The sequence below is a fragment of the Haematobia irritans genome, chromosome 3 (genome assembly GCF_050003625.1).
Source record: "Haematobia irritans isolate KBUSLIRL chromosome 3, ASM5000362v1, whole genome shotgun sequence".
In the NCBI taxonomy this organism is placed as follows: Eukaryota; Metazoa; Arthropoda; class Insecta; order Diptera; family Muscidae; genus Haematobia; species Haematobia irritans.
Window position 1 is genome coordinate 22,482,913 of NC_134399.1, and position 21,702 is coordinate 22,504,614.

The 21,702-nt window shown below is 29.8% G+C and overlaps 1 protein-coding gene across 3 annotated transcripts in view; it reads right to left on the minus strand.

The window, feature by feature from the left end:
- The window catches only part of LOC142232038 (UDP-glycosyltransferase UGT4-like), a 74,360-nt gene that overhangs the window by 36,270 nt on the left and 16,388 nt on the right, over nucleotides 1-21,702 (minus strand). Inside the window, exon 1 of one of the 3 annotated variants that reach the window (XM_075302740.1) lies at nucleotides 15,325-16,383. The exons of 1 other annotated variant lie outside the window; for it this stretch is intronic. In XM_075302740.1, the coding sequence (XP_075158855.1) occupies nucleotides 15,325-16,004 (680 nt within the window). In that variant the 5' untranslated portion in view covers nucleotides 16,005-16,383. Of the gene's footprint in view, nucleotides 1-717; nucleotides 1,428-15,324; nucleotides 16,384-21,702 lie in introns of those variants that run through there. One more of the 3 variants, XM_075302741.1, reaches the window with a different exon arrangement.

Consider the following 21,702-nt stretch of genomic DNA (forward strand, 5'->3'; position numbering starts at 1 on the left):
AAATTTGTCCATATCGGTTCATAATCATGGTTGCCACCCGAGCCAAAAATAATCTACCAAAATTTTATTTCTATCGAAAATTTTGTCAAATTTTTATTTCTATAGAAAATTTTTTTAAAATTTGATTTCTATAGAAAATTTTGTTAAAATTTCATTTCTATAGAAAATTTTGTCAAAACTTTATTTTTATAGAAAATTTTGTCAACTTTTTTTTTCTATAGAAAATTTTGTTAACATTTTTTTTCTATAGAAAATTTTGTCAAAAATTTATTTTTATAAAAAATGTTGTTAAAGTTTTATTTCTATAGAAAATTTTGTAAAAATGTTATTTCTATAGAAAATTTTGTCAAAATTTTATTTCTATGGAAAATTTTGTGAAACTGAATTATGTACCTATTTAATCGGTCTTTTTTAATTTAATTTATAACACGTATGGACTTACTTACAATTTAGAAGACGGTGTTAAGAAGTTTTACGATACCTTGCCATCGGCAAGTGTTACTGCAACCCAAGTAATTCGATTGTGGATGACAGTCTTTAGTACAAGTTTCTACGCAATCCAAGGTGGAGGGTACATAAGCTTCGGCCTAGCCGAACTTACGGCCGTTTATTCTTGTTTTTGTTTTTTTTTTTTTTCGTTAATTCGACTAATCGACTTTTAATATTTTAGAAAATTGAATCAGAAGAAATTTTTTCAATATTGAAAATTTAACTTACCTATACAATGCCCCATTAGTCACCTTGAGATAGGGTTGTAGAATCAATCGCTCAATAGCATAATCGATAAAATTCAAAATTCTCTCCTTAAACGTCCAAGGATAATTCCATGAAAATCTTGTTAATCGTGGATAGTACGAGACTTCCGAAGGATTTCCCAACAAACGATTAACCGTATGTAGAGGGCCCAATAATGTCACTGGTATAACTGGACACTGAAAATGGATAGCCAAACCAAATAGAAAATCCATCATAGAATAACCCACCAATACCACATCGAAATCACCAGCATGATGTTGTGCCAAAAATTCCAACATTTTCGGATGATTCAAGGCGCGATGAGCACATTCAAGTCTTTCATCAACAATTTTAAACCAAATCGTATAATGACCCCTGGTATTGTTAAGTAAACGATGACCATCATATTGATCTTGACCATCAAGATGCATATAATTATAATAACCTTGGTATGTTTTCATCCTATTGCCATTGGGATTAGGATAGTTACTGATTATGGTTACATTGTGGCCATTTTCGGCTAATGCCTCCATTACAGAGCCATAGATCAACATATTCGAAATTGAAACCGGACTAAAGAATCCCAATATACGGGCAGATTGAGTTGTTGATCGGTGTGTAATTAAAATAAATAATAAATTCCACAAATATTTGGGAGTCATTTTAAAATTGTTCTAATTATTATTATTATTATTATTATTATTTTTTTTTTAACAAACTTCCGAACTTTTGCAAACAAATGCTGACTTGTAACTGAGATGTGATTGCATTCAGCAATTGATGCCCCATCGATTGCATTCAATTAAAAAATCTAGATAATCAAAGATCAAAATAATTTAGAAATCTTTCAATAGGGAAATATCACTGAATTTCTGATTCAAAACAAATATCAATTAAACCATTTGTTGGTAAACAAGTGAAGCGCAAGTTTTTACTTGCGAATGGATTGATTGTAATTGGCAGAATATGGAGACATTCAGAAAGCTGACAGCAACTCGAGACGACGACGACCAAATTTTGAACAAGTCGATGTTTTTAAAATTTGAAAAAGTTGAAGGATTGAAAAATCTACTTTTTCAAAAAAAAAAACGTTTTTTTTCAAATTTCCATAGTCGACATTTAAAAATTCTTCAAAAATCGAAAAGAACTATTAAAAAGATAATTTTTTGACAACATTGAAAGGTCGAAAAGTTGACTCTTACCAATTAAAAAAAAAAACAAGTCGACTTTTACAATTTTTAAAAATTGGAAAAAATTACATTTTCAAATTTTGAAAATTCGAAAAGTCCACTCTTACAAATTTTTGAAAACTCTAAAACGAAATTCGAAAAATTGTGTATTTCAAATTCTTAAAAATTCTAAGAGTTGACGAAAATTCGAAAAGTCGTTTTTTCCATATAGACAAATCTAAAAGTTGCCTCTTATAAATTTTAAAAATACCACAAACCCGAAAGGTCGACTTTTAAAAATTTTAAAAGGGGCGAAATCTCAAAAATACTGCTTTTATAAATAAAAACAAGTAAGTAAAGTAGAAAGCATTTGTGGGGTAACATATAGGTCTGGGAGATAAACCGCAGTTGCATATTTAAGAAAATTAAGGGGTACATGTCTATGGGTGCTTTGTGTCAATCTGACTATAGCTCGTAGTCAATGTTGCCACGGAAAATGTTCGGTTTACCCTACAAGGACAAAAAAAGTTCCCTACTTTCTCATACATTCCCAAACAATTTTCCCTACTATATTTTTCGTTAAATTTAAAAAATTTTACAAAACAAAAATGGTTCTAAGTACTTTATTATCTTAAAACATAAATATGCAACGTATATAACATAGAATATAAATTTGTATTACCACCACGGTTGCCACAGTTGGTAGAATTCTACCCAAATTAGTAATTTTTTTTGTTACATCTCTATAAAAATAAAATTTTGGAAAAAGTTTCTATAAACAAATTTTTGTGAGAAATTTTTCTATAGAAATAAAATTTTGACAATAAATTCTATAAAAATAAAATTTTTAGAAAAAATTCCACAGAGATAAAATTTTGAGAAAATTTTTTATAGAAATAATATTTTGAAAAAAATTTCTATAGAAATACAATTTTGACAAAATGTTCTATAGAAATAAAATGTTGACAAAATTCTCTACTGGAATAAAGTTTACCACACATTGTTAAAGATCAAGCCTTGCCGGCTTCTAATTTCCTCCTCTAGAGCCACCAAAATGTAAAAATTATTACAAATTGTGTTGAGTGAAAATGTCTTACATTGTGGCCCTACGTCCCTACGACGCTAAATATTAGAAAAATCCTACATATAGGGAATTTCCCCTACTTCTAGCAACACTGGCTGTGTTGATATTGCGCCTACGGAGTTAGTATGCCACTAATATTGAGCCCATTATTAAAAAAGAGAAAATCGTTAAATTGGTGTGGGTAATAAATACAAATTTGTAAAAATCGAGCAATATTCTTATGTAAAAGCTACAAGTACGTATAAGTACGATCGGCAAGTACATCAAAATTTGAAATTTGAGTAACATTGGTTGATAAATAAGAGTACTATGGCCAAATTTGGGAAAATCAAGCGATGCATATATATGGAAGCTATATCTAAATCTGAACTAATTTGCATAATATTTTTGCGGCTTTGATTAATACCACAAAAGGTTACCTTGTGCAAGATTTGAGTAAGATCAGTTAAGAAATGAGGCCTGTATGGTCAAACATAAGGTTATTAGGGGCGAATTTTTCAAAATCGGGTGATAGGTTAGGTTAGGTTATGTGGCAGCCCGATGTATCAGGCTCACTTAGACTATTCAGTCCATTGTGATACCACAGTGGTGAACTTCTCTCTTATCACTGAGTGCTGCCCGATTCCATGTTAAGCTCAATGACAAGGGACCTCCTTTTTATAGCCGAGTCCGAACGGCGTTCCACATTCCAGTGAAACCACTTAGAGAAGCTTTGAAACCCTCAGAAATGTCACCAGCATTACTGAGGTGGGATAATCCACCGCTGAAAAATTTCTTGGTGTTCGGTCGTAGCAGGAATCGAACCCATGACCTTGTGTATGCAAGGCGGGCATGCTAACCATTGCACCACGGTGGTGATACATATATGGGAGCTATATCTAAATTTGATCCGATTTCTACCAAATTCAATAGCGTTGTGCCCAAAAACCTCCCTGTACCAAATTTCATCAAAATCGGTTAATAATTGCGACCGGAATCCTGTGAACAACAAATACATGGACAGACGGACGGACGGACACCAAGCGCTAGATCGACTCAGGAGGTGATTCTGAGTCGATCGGTATATATTTTATGGGGTCAATATTTCTGGTAGGCACATTTTTTGGCCGATCAAACTTATTATACCCTGACCATATGTGGTTTAGGGTATAAAAAATCCGAAAAGTCGATGATACCACGTCTTTTCCCCAATTTGCAAAAGACGACTTTTCTACATTTTAAAAAGGTTGAAAGGTAGAAAATTCGATTCTTATAGCAATAAAATTTTTGACAAAATTTTCTATAGAAAAAAATTTTGACAAAATTTTTATGGAAATAAAATTTTGACAGAAGTTTTCTATAGAAAAAAATTTGACAAAATTTTCTATAGAAATAAAATTTTTGACAAAATTTTCTTTAGGAATAAAATTATTGACAACATTTTCTATAGCAATAAAATTTTTTACAAAATTTTCTATAGAAATAAAATGTTGACAGAATTTTCTATAGAAATAAAATTTTAACAAATTTTCCTATAGCAATAAAATTTTTTACAACATTTTCTATAGAAATAAAATTTTGACAAATTTTTTGACAAAATTTTCTATAGAAACAAAATTTTGACAAATTTTTGACAAAATTTTCTATAGAAACAAAATTTTGACAAAATTTTCTATATCAATAAAATTTTTGACAAAATTTTCTTTAGAAATAAAATTTTGACAACATTTTCTACAGAAATAAAATTTTGACAAAATTTTCTATAGAACTAAAATTTTGACAAAATTTTCTTTAGAAATAAAATTTTTGACAAAATTTTCTAGAGAAATAAAATTTTTGACAAAATTTTCTAGAGAAATAAAATTTTTGACAAAATTTTCTTTAGAAATAAAATTTTTGACAAAACTTTCTATAGAAATAAAATTTTGACAAAATTTTCTATAGAAATGAAATTTTGACAAAACTTTGTATAGAAATACAATTTTGACAAAATTTTCAATAGAAATAAAATTTTGACAGAAGTTTTCTATAGAAAAAAAAATTTGACAAAATTTTCTATAGAAATGAAATTTTGACAAAACTTTCTATAGAAATAAAATTTTGACAAAATTTTCTATAGAAATAAAATTTTTAACAAAATTTTCTATAGCAATAATATTTTTGACAAAATTTTCTATAGAAATAAAATGTCGATAGAATTTTCTAAAGAAATAAAATTTTGACAAAATTTTCTATAGAAATAAAATTTTGACAAAATTTTCTATAGAAATAAAATTTTGACAAATTTTTTGACAAAATTGTCTATAGAAACAAAATTTTGACAAAATTTTTTATAGTAATAAAATTTTTGACAAAATTTTCTTTAGAAATAAAATTTTGACAAAATTTTCTATAGAACTACAATTTTGACAAAATTTTATATAGAAATAAAATGTTGACAAAATTTTCTATAGAAATAAAATTTTGACAAAATTTTCTTTAGAAATAAAATTTTGACAAAATTTTCTACAGAAATAAAATTTTGACAAAATTTTCTATTGAAATAAAATTTTGACAAAATTTTCTATAGAAATATAATTTTGACAAAATTTTCTAGAGAAATAAAATTTTGACAAAATTTTCTATAGAACTAAAATGTTGACAAAATTTTCTATAAAAATAAAATTTTGACAAAATGTTCTAGAGAAATAAAATTTTGAAAAAATTTTCTAGAGAAATAAAATTTTTGACAAAATTTTCTAGAGAAATAAAATTTTGACAAAAGTTTGTATAGAAATAAAATTTTGACAAAATTTTCTTTAGAATTAAAATTTGGCAAAATTTTCTCTAGAAATAAAATTTTTGACAAAATTTTCTATAGAAATAAAATGTTGACAAAATTTCTATAGCAATAAAATTTTGACAAAATATTCTATAGAAATATAATTTTGACAAAATTTTCTAGAGAAATAAAATTTTGACAAATGTTTCTATTGAAATAATATTTTGACAAAATTTTCTATAAAAATTTTGTATAGAAATAAAATTTTCTTTAGAATTAAAATTTTGGCAAAATTTTCTTTAGAAATAAAATTTTGGCAAAATTTTCTATAGAAATAAAGTTTTTAACAAACTTTTCTATAGCAATAAAATTTTTGACAAAATTTTCTATAGAAATAAAATTTTGACAAAATTTTCCATAAAATGCTATTAAAATTTTGGAAAAATTTTAATTTTTAAATGATATTAGTTTAATTTGGAAAAATGGTCCGCTAGTACGAATTTTGGTCCAAATTTGGAAAAATATTGGTCCAAAATAATAATTCATTGTGGCAACGCTGCTACAACATTTCAACGAATGATTTTCAGCCAAATGGAGATACCATAATTGTTACCTTTTTAAAGTAAGTGTGCCTACCTTCAATGGCTGTGACTCTTTTATGCCACTTTTTAGGAATTCTCAATGATAACGGGAATAGCGTTACCATTGAGAATTTCTAAAAAAAAATCTTTGGAAGTTCCTCCTTAGTTATTATTATTAATCTATTTATCTCTATATAAAATCCTTATCATGTTTGGCTGTTTATTCCAGTTATCATGGCTGAACCGATATCTGGTCGGGGAGGGAGACCTCCATTATTTGATCGCGGAAGAAGACCGACTTTTTTAAATAGAGTGAAGCGTCTAAAATTCTCTAAAATTTTTGATATTTGCTCGGGAAAGGGTCCCCCGATCGCTTTGCCCGTCAGTGAAAAAACTAAACTTCTCTGATTTAACATACTTGATATTTAATTTTATTAATATGACGTGCCAGATATATTGATATCTGGGCGGGGAGGGGACCTCTTTTTGTCCAACTTTGTTTGCGTATAGTAAAAACAATAAACTTCTTGGATTTACTTGAAAATTACAGAGGATGTGGCGGAGGGACCTGATTTGTTTGATATTTGGACGAGGGAAATCTCCGATTTACTTGGAATTTTCAGGAAAGATTGGAGGTGACGGCCAGCCCTTGGTCCGACCTTTTTTCAAGTACAGTGAAAAAACTAAAACTAAATATTGAAGATTGGAGAATCCTTTAGTTTATTTTTCGATATTTGTTCCGGGAGGGGGACCTCCTTTTGACCGATGTTTTTTAAGTACAGCGAAAAGACTAAACTTCTCCGTTTTACTTGGTTCTGATTTTTTCCTCCACCATAGGAGGGGGGTATATTAACTTTGTCATTCCGTTTGTAACACATCGAAATATTGGTGTAAAACCCCTTAAAGTATATATTTTCTGGGTCGTGGTGAAATTCTGAGTCGATCCAGCGATGTCCGTCCGTCTGGCTATGGAAATCACGCTAACTTCCGAACGAAACAAGCTATCGACTTGAAAGTTGGCACAAGTAGTTGTTATTGATGTAGGTCAGATGGTATTGCAAATGGGCCATATCGGACCACTTTTATATATAGCCCCATATAAACGGTCCCCCAGATTTGGCTTGCGGATTCTCTTAGACAAGCAAATTTCATTCAATCCGGTTGAAATTTGGTACGTGGTGTTAGTATATGGTCTCTAGCATTCACGCTAAAATTGGTCCATTTAGGTCCAAAATTATATATAGCCCCCATATAAACCGATACCCAGATTTTGCTTGCGGATGCTCTTGGAGGAGCAAATTTCATCTGATCCGGTTGAAATTCGGTACGTGCTGTTTATATATGGTATCTAACGTCCATGCAAAAATTGGTCCATATAGGTCCATAATTATATATAGCCCTCATATAAACCGATCCCCACATTTGACCTCCGGAGCCTCTTGGAGCAGCAAATTTCATGCAATCCGGTTGAAATTTGATACGTGGTGTCAGTATATGGTAAGACGAATATATCTTTGTTGATGGTACTCGTGCCACGTTTAATCCCACTTTTTTTAGCCTATGTCTAATAGGTCTGCTCACATGTCTAAGGATTATAGGGCAGGCAGATTGAGTGATCCGTCTCCTTCTTTAACCTTAGCTAACGAAGCTGAAAAGGATCGTTTTTCACAATTATGCCTATTAATTCTGTCAAGATCGCTTTATAGGGGAGACACCGTGGTAATGAACCTGAAATATCGGGCTGCCAAGCATTTATTAACCCGAATTTTAGAAAAGTCTAATTTTCCAAATTTTGAAAAAGTTAAAGGTCGAATACTCGACTCTACTAAAAGGCTGACTTGTACTATATGTAAAAAAGTCTTAAAGTCGACTTTTATAAATTAAGAAATAGGAAACTTAAGAGATGTTTCAATTTCTCTAAAAGACGACGAAACCACGAAAAAGAATGTCTTTTCGACAGTTTGAAAAACTTGACAGTTACAAAATTTGAAAATGTGGAAATGTCGACTGTTCTCTGTTATCATTTGATGGTTCGCCATATTTCTTGTTTTCATTCTATTCCCTCTACATTTTCAAAACCAATGCCACCTATTTAAATACATTTACGGAAAACAAATTGAATTTTCTACATTTTATCAAATTTTAAACCGGCGAGTGTATTGATTCAACAAACAATAAAGCACAAACGTTCTATCCAAACTATAAGCAAAAACACACCTATTATTTAATAGTCGTCCAACCTTTGACCGTATTTACATATTTTTTTATCACATTATTAGGAATAGAACATTAGCCAGAAATTCCTAATAGCTACTTATGTAACAAAAACCCATCCATTCCTTTATCCATTAGTGTAAATGCCTCCATAATAATGACATCTAAGACATTTTAGTGTTAGTCTTTTGAAAAAGAAAAAATCAAACTACCTGGCTACAGCATCCCAATGTTTTCTTTCTCAGATTACTACAAAAAAAAATTCTTTGAAAATGGGTTTGTGTTTATATTTTTCCTATTCAAATTTAACGATGATGGTCAACTCCAAGATAATCTCAGGAAAAACTAAATCTACACGAATTGATTAATTAGCATACTATTGTCGTTGGGTTTTTGCTAGACAATGCCATTAAATGAGAGAAAACTACCTGTGAAAATTAAATGTCTGTATATGTTACTTTACTCATAATGGGTTGTTGACCGTTTGTTGACCAGTTTACATGATAAGCTGTTGGACATTCTGAATACAGCATCTGACTTGGTCAAGAGATAAACTAAAACGAACAGGTAGATCGGTAAATTAAAAAAGAAAATCCCTTAAAATTATGATTGAAATGAGCAAGAATATGGTACAAAAAATTGGAAATAAAAATTTTGATTAATTTCAAGGCGCCATACTATTTTGGAAATTCTAGGTCTGAAGAAATTTCCGTAGAAATAAAATTATAACAAAATTTCTATAGAAATGTAATGTTGACAAAATTTTCCATAGGAATAAAATTTTGACAAAATTTCTATAGATATACAATTTTGTAACCATTTTTAATAGAAATGAAATATAGAAATAAAATTTTGACAAAATTTTCTGTAGCAATAAAATTTTGACAAAAAATTTTCTGTAGAAATAAAATTTTGACAAAATTTTCTATAGATATGAAATTTTGACCAAATTTTCTAGAGATATGAAATTTTGACAAAATCTTCTACTGAAATAAAATTTTGAGAAAATTTTCTACAGAAATTAAATTGTGACAAAATTTTCTATAGTTATAAAATTGTGACAAAATTTTCTATTGAAATAAAATTTTGACAACATTTTCTATAGAAATATGATTTCTCCAAATTTTTTATAGAAATAAAATTTTGAGAAAATTTCGTCTATAGAAATAAAATTTTGACAAAATTTTCTATAGAAATAAAATAAATAAAATTGTGACAAAATCTTCTATAGAAATAAAATTTTGACAAAATTTTCTATAGAAATAAAATTTTGACAAAATTTTGTATTGAAATAAAAATTTTGACAAAATTTTATATTGAACTAAAATTTTGATAAAACTTTCTAAAGGGTGGTTAAATTGTAAAGGCCGATGTTGAATGTGAACCACACTTAAACGCCAAGTTTTTTCCGAATTTTATTTGAAATTTCTCTATTTCAGACTTACTCAATTTGAACCATGGACGGCAACAGTGGATGATCAATTTTCGAAGAAAATCATCTTCAGTGATGAGACACATTTTCACCTCAGTGGATTCGTCAATAAACAGAATTGCCGCATTTAGGCGAATGAGAATCCAAGAGTGATTGTCGAAAAACCAATGCGCCCACAAAGAGTGACTGTTTCGTGCGGTTTATGGGCTGGCGGCATCATCGGGCCGTATTTTCTCCAAAATGACGCCGGTCAGGCAGTTAGTGTGAATGGTGTTCGCTATCGTGAGATGATAACGAACTTTTTATGGCCCGAATTTGAAGATATGGATGTGGACGATATGTGGTATCAGCAGGACGGTGGCACTTGCCACATAGCTAACGAAATAATGGCTCTTTTGCGCAACAAATTCAATGGCCGTGTTATCTCACGTAATGGCGATGTCAATTGGCCGCCAAGATCATGTGATTTGACACCGTTGGACTTTTTTCTTTGGGATTATTTGAAAGAAAAGGTGTACGTCGAAAAGCCAGCAACAATTCAAGAGCTAAAGGATTAGATAATTCGGCACATTAAAGGCATAGAACCTTTATTATGCCTCAGCGTCATCGAAAATTTGGACCATCGGATGAAGGTGTGCCACCGAGGTCGCGGGGCCCTTTCGGCCGATATTTTGTTCCATACATAATTGAGTAATACCAATATAGCATAATAAAGGGTGATTTGTTAAGAGCTTGATAACTTTTTTTTTTTAAAAAACGCATAAAATTTGCAAAATCTCATCGGTTCTTTATTTGAAACGTTAGATTGGTCCATGACTTTTACTTTTTGAAGATAATTTCATTTAAATGTTGACCGCGGCTGCGTCTTAGGTGGTCCATTCGGAAAGTCCAATTTTGGGCAACTTTTTCGAGCATTTCGGCCGGAATAGCCCGAATTTCTTCGGAAATGTTGTCTTCCAAAGCTGGAATAGTTGCTGGCTTATTTCTGTAGACTTTAGACTTGACGTAGCCCCACAAAAAATAGTCTAAAGGCGTCAAATCGCATGATCTTGGTGGCCAACTTACCGGTCCATTTCTTGAGATGAATTGTTCTCCGAAGTTTTCCCTCAAAATGGCCATAGAATCGCGAGCTGTGTGGCATGTAGCGCCATCTTGTTGAAACCACATGTCAACCAAGTTCAGTTCTTCCATTTTTGGCAACAAAAAGTTTGTTAGCATCGAACGATAGCGATCGCCATTCACCGTAACGTTGCGTCCAACAGCATCTTTGAAAAAATACGGTCCAATGATTCCACCAGCGTACAAACCACACCAAACAGTGCATTTTTCGGGATGCATGGGCAGTTCTTGAACGGCTTCTGGTTGCTCTTCACTCCAAATGCGGCAATTTTGCTTATTTACGTAGCCATTCAACCAGAAATGAGCCTCATCGCTGAACAAAATTTGTCGATAAAAAAGCGGATTTTCTGCCAACTTTTCTAGGGCCCATTCACTGAAAATTCGACGTTGTGGCAGATCGTTCGGCTATTCATGATGAAATGTCAAAGCATACTGAGCATCTTTCTCTTTGACACCATGTCTGAAATCTGAAATGAAAAACGTGATCTGTCAAATACTAATGCATGAAAATCCTAACCTCAAAAGAATCACCCTTTAAAATAATATATATATACCATAATAAAATTTTCTATAGATCTACAATTTTGACGATATTTTCTATATAAATGAAATGTTGACAATATTTTCTATAAATATAAATTTTTGACAAAACTTTCTATAGCAATAAAATTGTGACAAAATTTTCAATAGAAATAAAATTTTGAGAAAATTTTATATAGACAAAAACTGGTAAAATTTTCCATAGAAATAAAATGTTGCCAAAATTTCTATAGCATTAAAAATTTGCTAAATTTTTTATAGAAATAAAATTTTGACAAAATTTTCTATAGAAATAAAATATTGACAAATTTTTTTTATAGAAATAATACTGAAAAAATTTTCTATAAAAATAAAATTTTGACAAAATTTTCAATAGAAACCAAATTTGGACAAAATTTTCTATAATAATAAAATTTTGCCAAATTTTCTATAGAAATAAAATTTAGGCAAAATTTTCTGTAGAAATAAAATTTTGGCAAATATTTTCTATAGAAATAAAATTTTTACAAAATTTTGTATAGACATACAATTTTAACAAAATTTTCTTTAAAAATAAAAATTTTAACCAAATTTTCCATAGAAATACAATTTTGACAAATATTTCTACAGAAATAAAATATTGATAAAATTTTCTATAAAAATAAAGTTTGGAACAAATTTTCTATAAGCCGGCTATCGTAAACTTTTTTTCAGAAGGTTCAAGTGTTGTTCACTTTGGGTTTAGTGAACTGCCTGAATTTACTCTGATAATTGGTTGATAGTTTTTCTGCAAGAAGAGGATGCTGATGAGGAATGTGGTAATTCCCAAACGTGCGTCCATCCACCATCTTGCAGTTTATAGGGCTTTGCCCAAATAAATTTGACAAACATTCTTCTTCCCCGTTGGTTAAGCTACACTTGTAGTTTAGTCAATGCATGGTTTTAAGCTGAAATCAAAAACAACAATAATGATTGAAGAATAAACCAACAATAACAAAACAAAACGAATAAAATTTTGACAAAATTTTCAAAACGAATAAAATTTTGACAAAATTTTCAAAAGAAATAAAATTTTGACAAAATTGTATTTCTATTTTTTTGTAAAGAAATAAAATTTTGTGAAAATTTTCTATAGAAATAAAATTTTGAAAATATTTTCTATAGAAATAACATTTTGACAATATTTTCTACAGATATAAAATTTTGACAAATTATTCTATAGCAATAAAATTGTGACAATAGTTTCAATAGAAATAAAATTTTGAGAAAATTTTATATAGAAAAAATTGGGAAATAAAATTTTCACAAAATTTTCTATAGAAATAAAGTTATCACAAAACTTTCTATAGAAATAAAATGTTAACAAAAATTTGACCAAATGTTCTATAGAAATAAAATTTTGACAATATTTTCTATAGAAATAAAATTGTGACAAAATTTTCTATAGAATTAAAGTTATGACAAAATTTTCTATAGAAATAAAATTTTGACAAAATATTCTATAAAAATAAAATTTTGACAAATTTTCAATAGAAATAAAATTTTTAATAAATTTTCTATAGAAATAAAATTTTGACAAAATTTTCTATAGAAATAAAATTTTGACAAAATTTAATATAGAAATAAAATTTTGACAAAATTTTCTATAGAAATAAAATTTTGACAAAATTTTCTATAGAGATAAAATTTTGAGAAAATTGTCTATAGACAAAAATGAGAAAATTTTTTATAGACATAACATTTTGACAAAAATTTCTATAGAAATAAAATTTTGACAAAATTTTCTATAAAAATAAATTTGTGACAAAATTTTCTATAGAAATAAAAATAGAAATAAAATTTTGACAAAAACTTCTATCGAATTAAAATTTTGACAAAATTTTCTATGGAAATAATATATTGACACAATTTTTTTACAGAAATAATATTGACAAAATTTTCTATAAAAATAAAGTTTTGACAAAATTTTCTACAGAAATAAAATTTTGACAAAATTTTCTATAAAAATACAATTTCGATAAAATTTTCTATAGAAATAAAATTTTGACAAAATGTGATAAAATTTTCTATAGATCTACAATTTTATAGAAATAAAATTTTGACAATATTATCTATAGATATAAAACTTTATATAGCAATGACAAAATTTTCAATAGAAATTAAATTTTGAGAAAATTTTATATAGAAAAAAATGGGAAATTTTTCTATATAAAATTTTTCCAAAATTTCTATAGCATTAAAAATTTGCCACATTTTTTTTATAGAAATAAACATTTCACCAAAATTTTCTATAGAAATAAAATTTTGACAAAACTTTCTATAGAAATAAAAATAGAAATAAAATTTTGACAAAAACTTCTACAGAATTAAAATTTTGACAAAATTTTCTATGGAAATAAAATATTGACACAATTTTTTTACAAAAATAATATTGACAAAATTTTCTATAAAAATAAAATTCTGACAAAATTTTCTACAGAAACTAAATTAGGACAAAATTTTATATAATAATAAAATTTTGGCAAAATTTTCTATAGAAATAACATTTTGGCAAAATTTTCTATAGAAATAAAATTTTGGCAAAATTTTCTATAGAAATAAAATTTTGGCAAAATTTTCTATAGAAATAACATTTTGGCAAATATTTTCTCTAGAAATAAAATTTTTACAAAATTTTGTATAGACATAAAATTTTTACCAAATTTTCCATAGAAATAAAATTTTGACAAACATTTCTTCAGAAATAAAATATTGATAAAATTTTCTATAAAAATAAAATTTGTAACAAATTTTCTATAAACAGGCTATCGTAAACCTTTTTTTCGGAAGGTTCAAGTGTTGTTCACTTTTTAACATAGCCAACTGCCTGAATTTATTCTGATAATTGGTTGATAGTTTTTTGCAAGAAGAGGTTGCTGATGAGGAATGTGGAATTAGAGTTTTGACAAAATTTTCTATAGAAATAAAATTTTGACAAAATATTCTATACAAATAAAATTTTGACAAAATTTTCTATAGAAATAAAATTTTGACAACACTTCCTGTTGAAATAAAATTTTTACAAATTTTCAATAGAAATAAAATTTTGAAAAATTTTTCAATAGAAATATAATTTTGACAAAAATTTCTAGAGAAATAAAATTTTGACAAAATTTTCTATAAAAATAAATTTGTGACAAAATTTTCTACAGCATTAAAATTGTGACAAAATTTTCTATACAAATAAAATTTTGAAAATCTTCTATAGAAATAAAATTTTGAAAAAATTTTGTTCAGAAATAAAACAAAATGTTGACAAAATTTTCTATAGAAATACAAATTTTGACAATATTTTCTATGGATATAAAATTTTTACAAAATTTTTTATAAAAATAAAATTTTGACAACATTTTCTATAGAAATTCAAATTTTCAATAGAAAAAAAAATTGAGAAATTTTTCTATAGAAATAAAATTTTGACAAATTTTCAAAGAAATAAAATTTTGACCAAATTTTCCATAGAAATAACATTTTGACAACATTTTCTACAGAAATAATATTTTGAAAAAATGGAAATAAAATTGTGAAAAAATTATCGATAGGAATAAAATTTTGGCAAAATTTTCCATTGAAATTTTTAATTTTTGTGCTATTTTATAGATCAATTGTGGGTAAGTCCTCCTTTTTCGACTCATTTACATCTATTTTAATAAATAATAACAATATATTATAAATCATAATAATTTACTTACCTATACAAACTCTTTACTTTCCATTGCACCAAAGCACTCAAAATATGCTGCTCAAAAATGCTAGATAAAAAATTTCGAACTCTCGACCAAAATGTCAACGGCTGTTTGAGGCCCGTATATAAATTTGGAACATATGATGTCTCCGGGGGATTACCCAACATGCGATTAATGGGAAATATGGGCTGTACCATAAAGGACAAAACAATGGGACATTCGAAATGAGCTCCCAAACCCAACATGAAATCATTCATGAAGTAGCCCAAAATCAAAAGGTCATAATCTCCAGCCTTATGCGTTTGCAGGAATTCCAACATTTTCGAATGGTTCATAGTCTCATTGGCCATGGTGAAAATTTGCTCTAAAATACTTTGGACTCTACGATAAATGGGTAGGGGACGATTAACCATTTCCTGGGTAAAGGAGCTGTCAAACATTGGCCCCTCGATGCCAACAAACGTGTAGGGGGCATTTAAATGCGGTGCTTTGCCATCGTTTGTTGTGGCCACAACCGTGACGTCGTGACCAGCATCCGCCAGAGCCTTGGCAACAGCACAGTGTATGAGCAAATGTGATTTCGAAGGTGATGGGAAGACACCGAGAATGCGTGATGCTTCGTTATTTTGAATTAAGGCAACACAGACGAAGCCTATAATTACAAAAACAAAACCCAAAAAATTCATAATAGACGTAATTATATTTAATTACAAATAATCGACTTTTGTACGCCAACAACATACGAACGAAACGAAACGTAAATAATGACGGCAACGTCAACAGCCGTAGACGTAGCAGCTGCAGCAGCAACAAACAACAACCGCCAACACAACCAGCAACGCAAACGCTGCCACCACTAACAATAACAACACCAACGATGCCAGCAATTATAGCCTCTACCAGCAACAACGATATACGGCCTCTATGGGGAAATGCTGATTGCGAGTGTTGACCGACAGACTTTCATGTGAAACGCGAATGTTGTCCGATTGTATTTCCCAATAGCACGACTAACAATGCTTACGGAGAAGGCGGAATATGTGTGCGAGGGGTCTGTGTGTGTGTGTGTGCGTATGTTTTTTGTTATGGGCGACTATGCGTTTAATAAGTATGCCGTTGCAAGACTGATCGGATTTAATTGCAAGTCAGGTTATTATTAAACAGGGGAAATTATTTCTCATTATTATTGTTCTCTGCCAGTGATGACAGTGTTGTCAATGTTAGACAAAATGGTAGAGGTTATTAACGATTTGTATGGACAATAGGTAATGGATAAAAACACTTCTCATATAAGAAAATTTAGCAAAACACCATGCCTTTTTGTTATTTTTTTAATTTTTTTGGTAATAAGTGAATTTCTAGAACAGGAATCGGAAGAAGAGATATCGGACAGAAGTTAATAGAACGGCGAACTAGCTAAGTAACTTTTGAAAAATATAAAAAATTGTTTTTAAGTACATTTTAATTTTTTGTTTATTTCGTTCTTATTTTAAGGCAGAATAAAGTTATTAAATTTTCGTTTTCAATAAAAGTGGTAATCACATACAGACGAATTTTTGTCTACAAGCCCATATAAAGTTACCTCCAGATTTGACTTCGTGAGCATCTACATACCGCAATTTTCATCCAATTCGCCTAAAATGCGGCGCTAATTTAGATTACCCAAAACAAAAAATAGAATATTCACATTTAATCTGTCGTGCTCATTGGAATATTTTGGGGTAAAGATCAGGTTAAGTTTGGTTAGTGGCAGCCCGTTATTCCAGGCTCGCTTAAACTATTCAATCGCCGTGGTTAGCTTCTCTCTCTCCTTTTCCTTTTCCATTTTTAGCTGAAAAGGGGCCTCCTTTTTATGGTGAAACCATATGGAGAAGCTTTGAAATACTTATGCTATGGCCAAACTGGGCAAATATTTGACAGAAATAAAAAAAGAACCCATCGCCACAGACAAACCAGCAAACATTTTTAGCTCATATTGGATATATTACATCACGATAGGATTATTTTCCAAAAATCGTATCCAGGTATTTTGAAAATGGTTCTAGAAAAATGTTTGACACTCATTTTCGTCAAATATTTGCCTAGTGTGACCATAGCCTTAGAAATGTTTGTATTACTGAGAGGATAAACCAGCGCTGAAGAACTTTTTAGTGTACGGTCGAAACTGGGATTTAACCCGATGGCAACATATCTTAAAACTTCTTAACATCGTCTTCTAAACTCTAAGGTAGTCCATACGTGGCAGGGCTGTGGAGTCGAGCCAAGTTTGCTCGACTTCGACTCCGACTCCAGCATTTTTCACCAGCTCGACTGCGACTCCGGAGTCGACGCCGGGTAATATAACTAACTCTCATTTTAATACCACTAATTTGTAGTTCTATTGTGGGGGTACCGTAAGTGGTCTTAATTTCACTTTAGATGCCAATTAAACTCTATATTTCAAATTTAGGGCAATGTTTAATAAATAAAATAATGCTATAAATACCCATCATAATATGAGAAGATACCAACAGTATATCTATTTGTGGACCAAAATTATTGATACTATCTCAAATCCTTTAAATTTGTTGCGAGCTATATAAAGGTTTATATTCCCATTTGCATGAATTTGAATCTGAATCGATTTAGACAAAATTGTATATACTTCTACAAAATCTATGTACTTTAAATTTAAATCTAACGTTATGGGACGTAACACAATTTTAAGCCGGGCGGGCCGATTATAATATACTCTGCACAACTTTGTATTTAGATCTACATTTTGATAAAATCTCAAATCTCGGTCAATATTTGGGAAATATTTATAATTGTTTAGACAATTTTGCAAAAATGCATTTATGATTCATTCATTGAAAAATTTGAAAATTTGAGTCATTTCTACAAGTTTTCGACTTAGCAGTGAGCATTAGTGAGCATACAATTTTGGGAAAATTTTTGTCTAGTAAATAAAATGTTGACTAAATTTTCTATAGAAATAAAATTTTGGCAAAATTTTTTTATAGAAATCAAATTTTGACCAAATATACAGAAATAAAATTTTGAATAAAATTTTTATATAAACAAAAATTTTGCAAAAATTTTTATAGAAATAAAAGTTTGAAAAAGTTATCAATAGAAATAAAATTAAAAAAATGTGTAGCAAACAAAATTTTGCAAAATTTTCTATAGAAATACAATTTTGCAAAATAACATATTCTATAGAAACAAAATGTTGACTAAATTTTCTATAGAAATAAAATTTTGACTAAATTTTATATAGAAAAAAATATTTCTATAGTAATAAAATTTCGAATAAATTTTTTATAGCAAAAATTTTGAGAAAATTTGCTATAGAAATAAAATTTGACAATTATTTCTTATAAAAATAAAATTTTGAAAAAATTATCAATAACAAGTATATACGGCCGTAAGTTCGGCCAGGCCAAAGCTTATGTACCCTCCATCATGGATTGCGTAGAAACTTTTTCTAAACACTGCCATCCACAATCGAATTACTTAAGTTGCGGTAACGCTTGCCGATGGCAAAGTATCTTGAAACCTCCTAACACCATCTTCTAAATTGTATGTAAGTCCATACGTGGTATATATTAAATCAAAAAAGATCGATCCAATACGTATATAATTCAGTTTGACAAAGTAGACATAAAATTTTGACAAAATTTTCTACAGAAAAAAAATTTTAACAAAATTTTTTTTAGAAATAAAATTTTCTATAGAAATAAAAATTTTGACAAAATTTTCTATAGAAAGAAAATTTTGATAAAAATTTCTACAGAAATAAAATTTTAACAAAATTTTCTATAGAAATAGACTTTTGACGAAATATTCTATAGAAATAAAATCTTGGTAGATTATTTTTGGCTCTAGTGGCAACCATGGTTATGAACCGATATGGACCAATTTTTGAGTGATTGGACCAATTGTTGTATGGTTGTTAGCGACCATATACTAACACCACGTTCCTAATTTGAACCGGATCGGATGAATTTTGCTCCACCAAGAGGCTCCGGAGGTCAAATCTGGAGAACGTTTTATATGGGGGCTATATATAATTATGGACCGATATGGACCAATTCTGGCACGGTTGTCAAAGATCATATACTAACACCATGTTCAAAATTACAACCGGATTGGGTGAAATTTGCTTCTCTTGGAGACTTCGCAAGCCAAATCTGGGGATCGGCTTATATGGGGGCTATATATAATTATAAACCGATGTGCACCAATTTTTGCATGATTGTTAGATACCATCTACCAACACCATGTACCAAATTTCAGCCGGATCGGATGAAATATGCTTCTCTTAGAGGCTCCACAAGCCAAATCTGGGGATCGGTTTATATGGGGGCTATATATAATTATGGACCGATATGGACCAATTTTTGCATGGTTATTAGAGGCCGTAAACTAACATCAGGTACCAAATTTCAACCGGATCGGATGAATTTTGCCCCTCCAAGAGGCTCCGGAGGTCAAATCTGGGGATCGGTTTATATGGGGGCTATATATAATTATGGACCGATATGGACCAATTTTTGCATGGTTGTTAGAGACCATATACTAACATCAGGTACCAAATTTCAATCGGATCGGATGAATTTTGCTCCTTCAAAAGGCTCCGGAGGTCAAATCTGGGGTTCGGTTTATGTGGGAGCTATATATAATTATGGACCAATATGGACCAATTTTAGCATGGTTTCTAAAGCCCATATACTAACACCACGTACCAAATTTCGATCGGATCAAATGAATTTTACTCCTCCAAGAGGCTCCGCAAGCCAAATCTGGGGATTCGTTTATATGGGGGCTATACATATGCCCATTTTCAATACCATCCGACCTACATCAAAAACAACTACTTGTGCCAAGTTTCAAGTCGAACAAAATAAGCCGAACGAAAAAAGCTATCGACTTCAAACTTGGCACAAAAAAATGTTATTGATGAAGGTCGGATGGTATTGTAAATGGGCCATATAGGACGACTTTTACGTATAGCCCCCATATAAACCGACGCTCAGATTTGGATCGCGGAGCCTCTAAGAGAAGCAAATTTCATCCGATCCTGTTGAAATTTGGTACATGATGTTAGAATATGATCTCTAACAACCATGCAAAAATTGGTCCACATCGGTTCATAATTATATATAGCCCCCATATAAACCGATCCAAAGAATTGACCTCCGGAGCCTCATGGATGAGCAAAATTCCCCAGATCCGGTTGAAATTTGGTTCGTGGTGTTATATGGTCTCTAACAACCATGCAAAAATTGGTCCATATCGGTTCATATTTATATATAGCCCCCATATGAACCGATCCCCCGATTTGGATTGCAGAGCCTCTAAGAGAAGCAAATTTCATCCGATCCGGCTGAAATTTGGTACATGGTGTTAGTATATGGTCTCTAACAAGCATGCAAAAATTGGTCCACATCGGTCCATAATTATATATAGCCCCCATATAAACCGATCCCCAGATTTGACCTCCGGAGCCCCTTGGAAGAGCAAAATTCATCCGATTCGGTTGAAATGTGGTACATTGCGCTAGTATATGGCCGCTAACAACCATGCCAAAATTGGTCCGTATCGGTCTATAGTTATACATAGCCGATCCCCAAAAATAATCTACCAAAATTTTATTTATATAGAAAATTTTGTCAAAATTGTATTACTGTACAAAATTTTGTCAAAATTGTATTTCTATAGAAAATTTTTTCAAAATTGTATTTCTATAGAAAATTTTGTTAAAATTTTATTTCTATAGAAAATTTTGTCAAAATTTTATTTCTATAGAAAATTTTGTCAAAATTTTATTCCTATAGAAAATTTAGTCAAAATTTTATTTTTATAGAAAATTTTGTCAAAATTTTATTTCTATAGAAAATTTTGTCAAAATTTTATTTCTATAGAAAATTTTGTCAAAATTTTATTTCTATAGAAAATTTTGTTAAAATTTTATTTCTATAGAAAATTTTGTCAAGCTGAATTATATACGTACTTAATCGGCCTTTTTTTGTTTAATATATACCCAGTATTGAGTAACTTACAATTGAGAAGACGGTGTTAAGAAGTTCTAAGATACCGCGCCATCGGCAAGTGTTACCGCAACCCAAGTAATTCGATTGTGGATGACAGTCTTTAATAGAAGTTTCTATGCAATCCATGGTGGAGGGAACATAAGATTCGGCCTGGCCGAACTTATGGCCGTATATACTTGTTTCTTTAATTTAAATTTATTATTTATCCAATTTTGGAAATTTAATTTATTGCCTATTTTCCTATTCTCCGAAAACAAACCAGTATATTGACATCACTGTGTTAATCCCTAGTAAGTATTGTCTTACTCTTTACTAAACCCCAACACACTCCATACTCTTCAGTATTCTC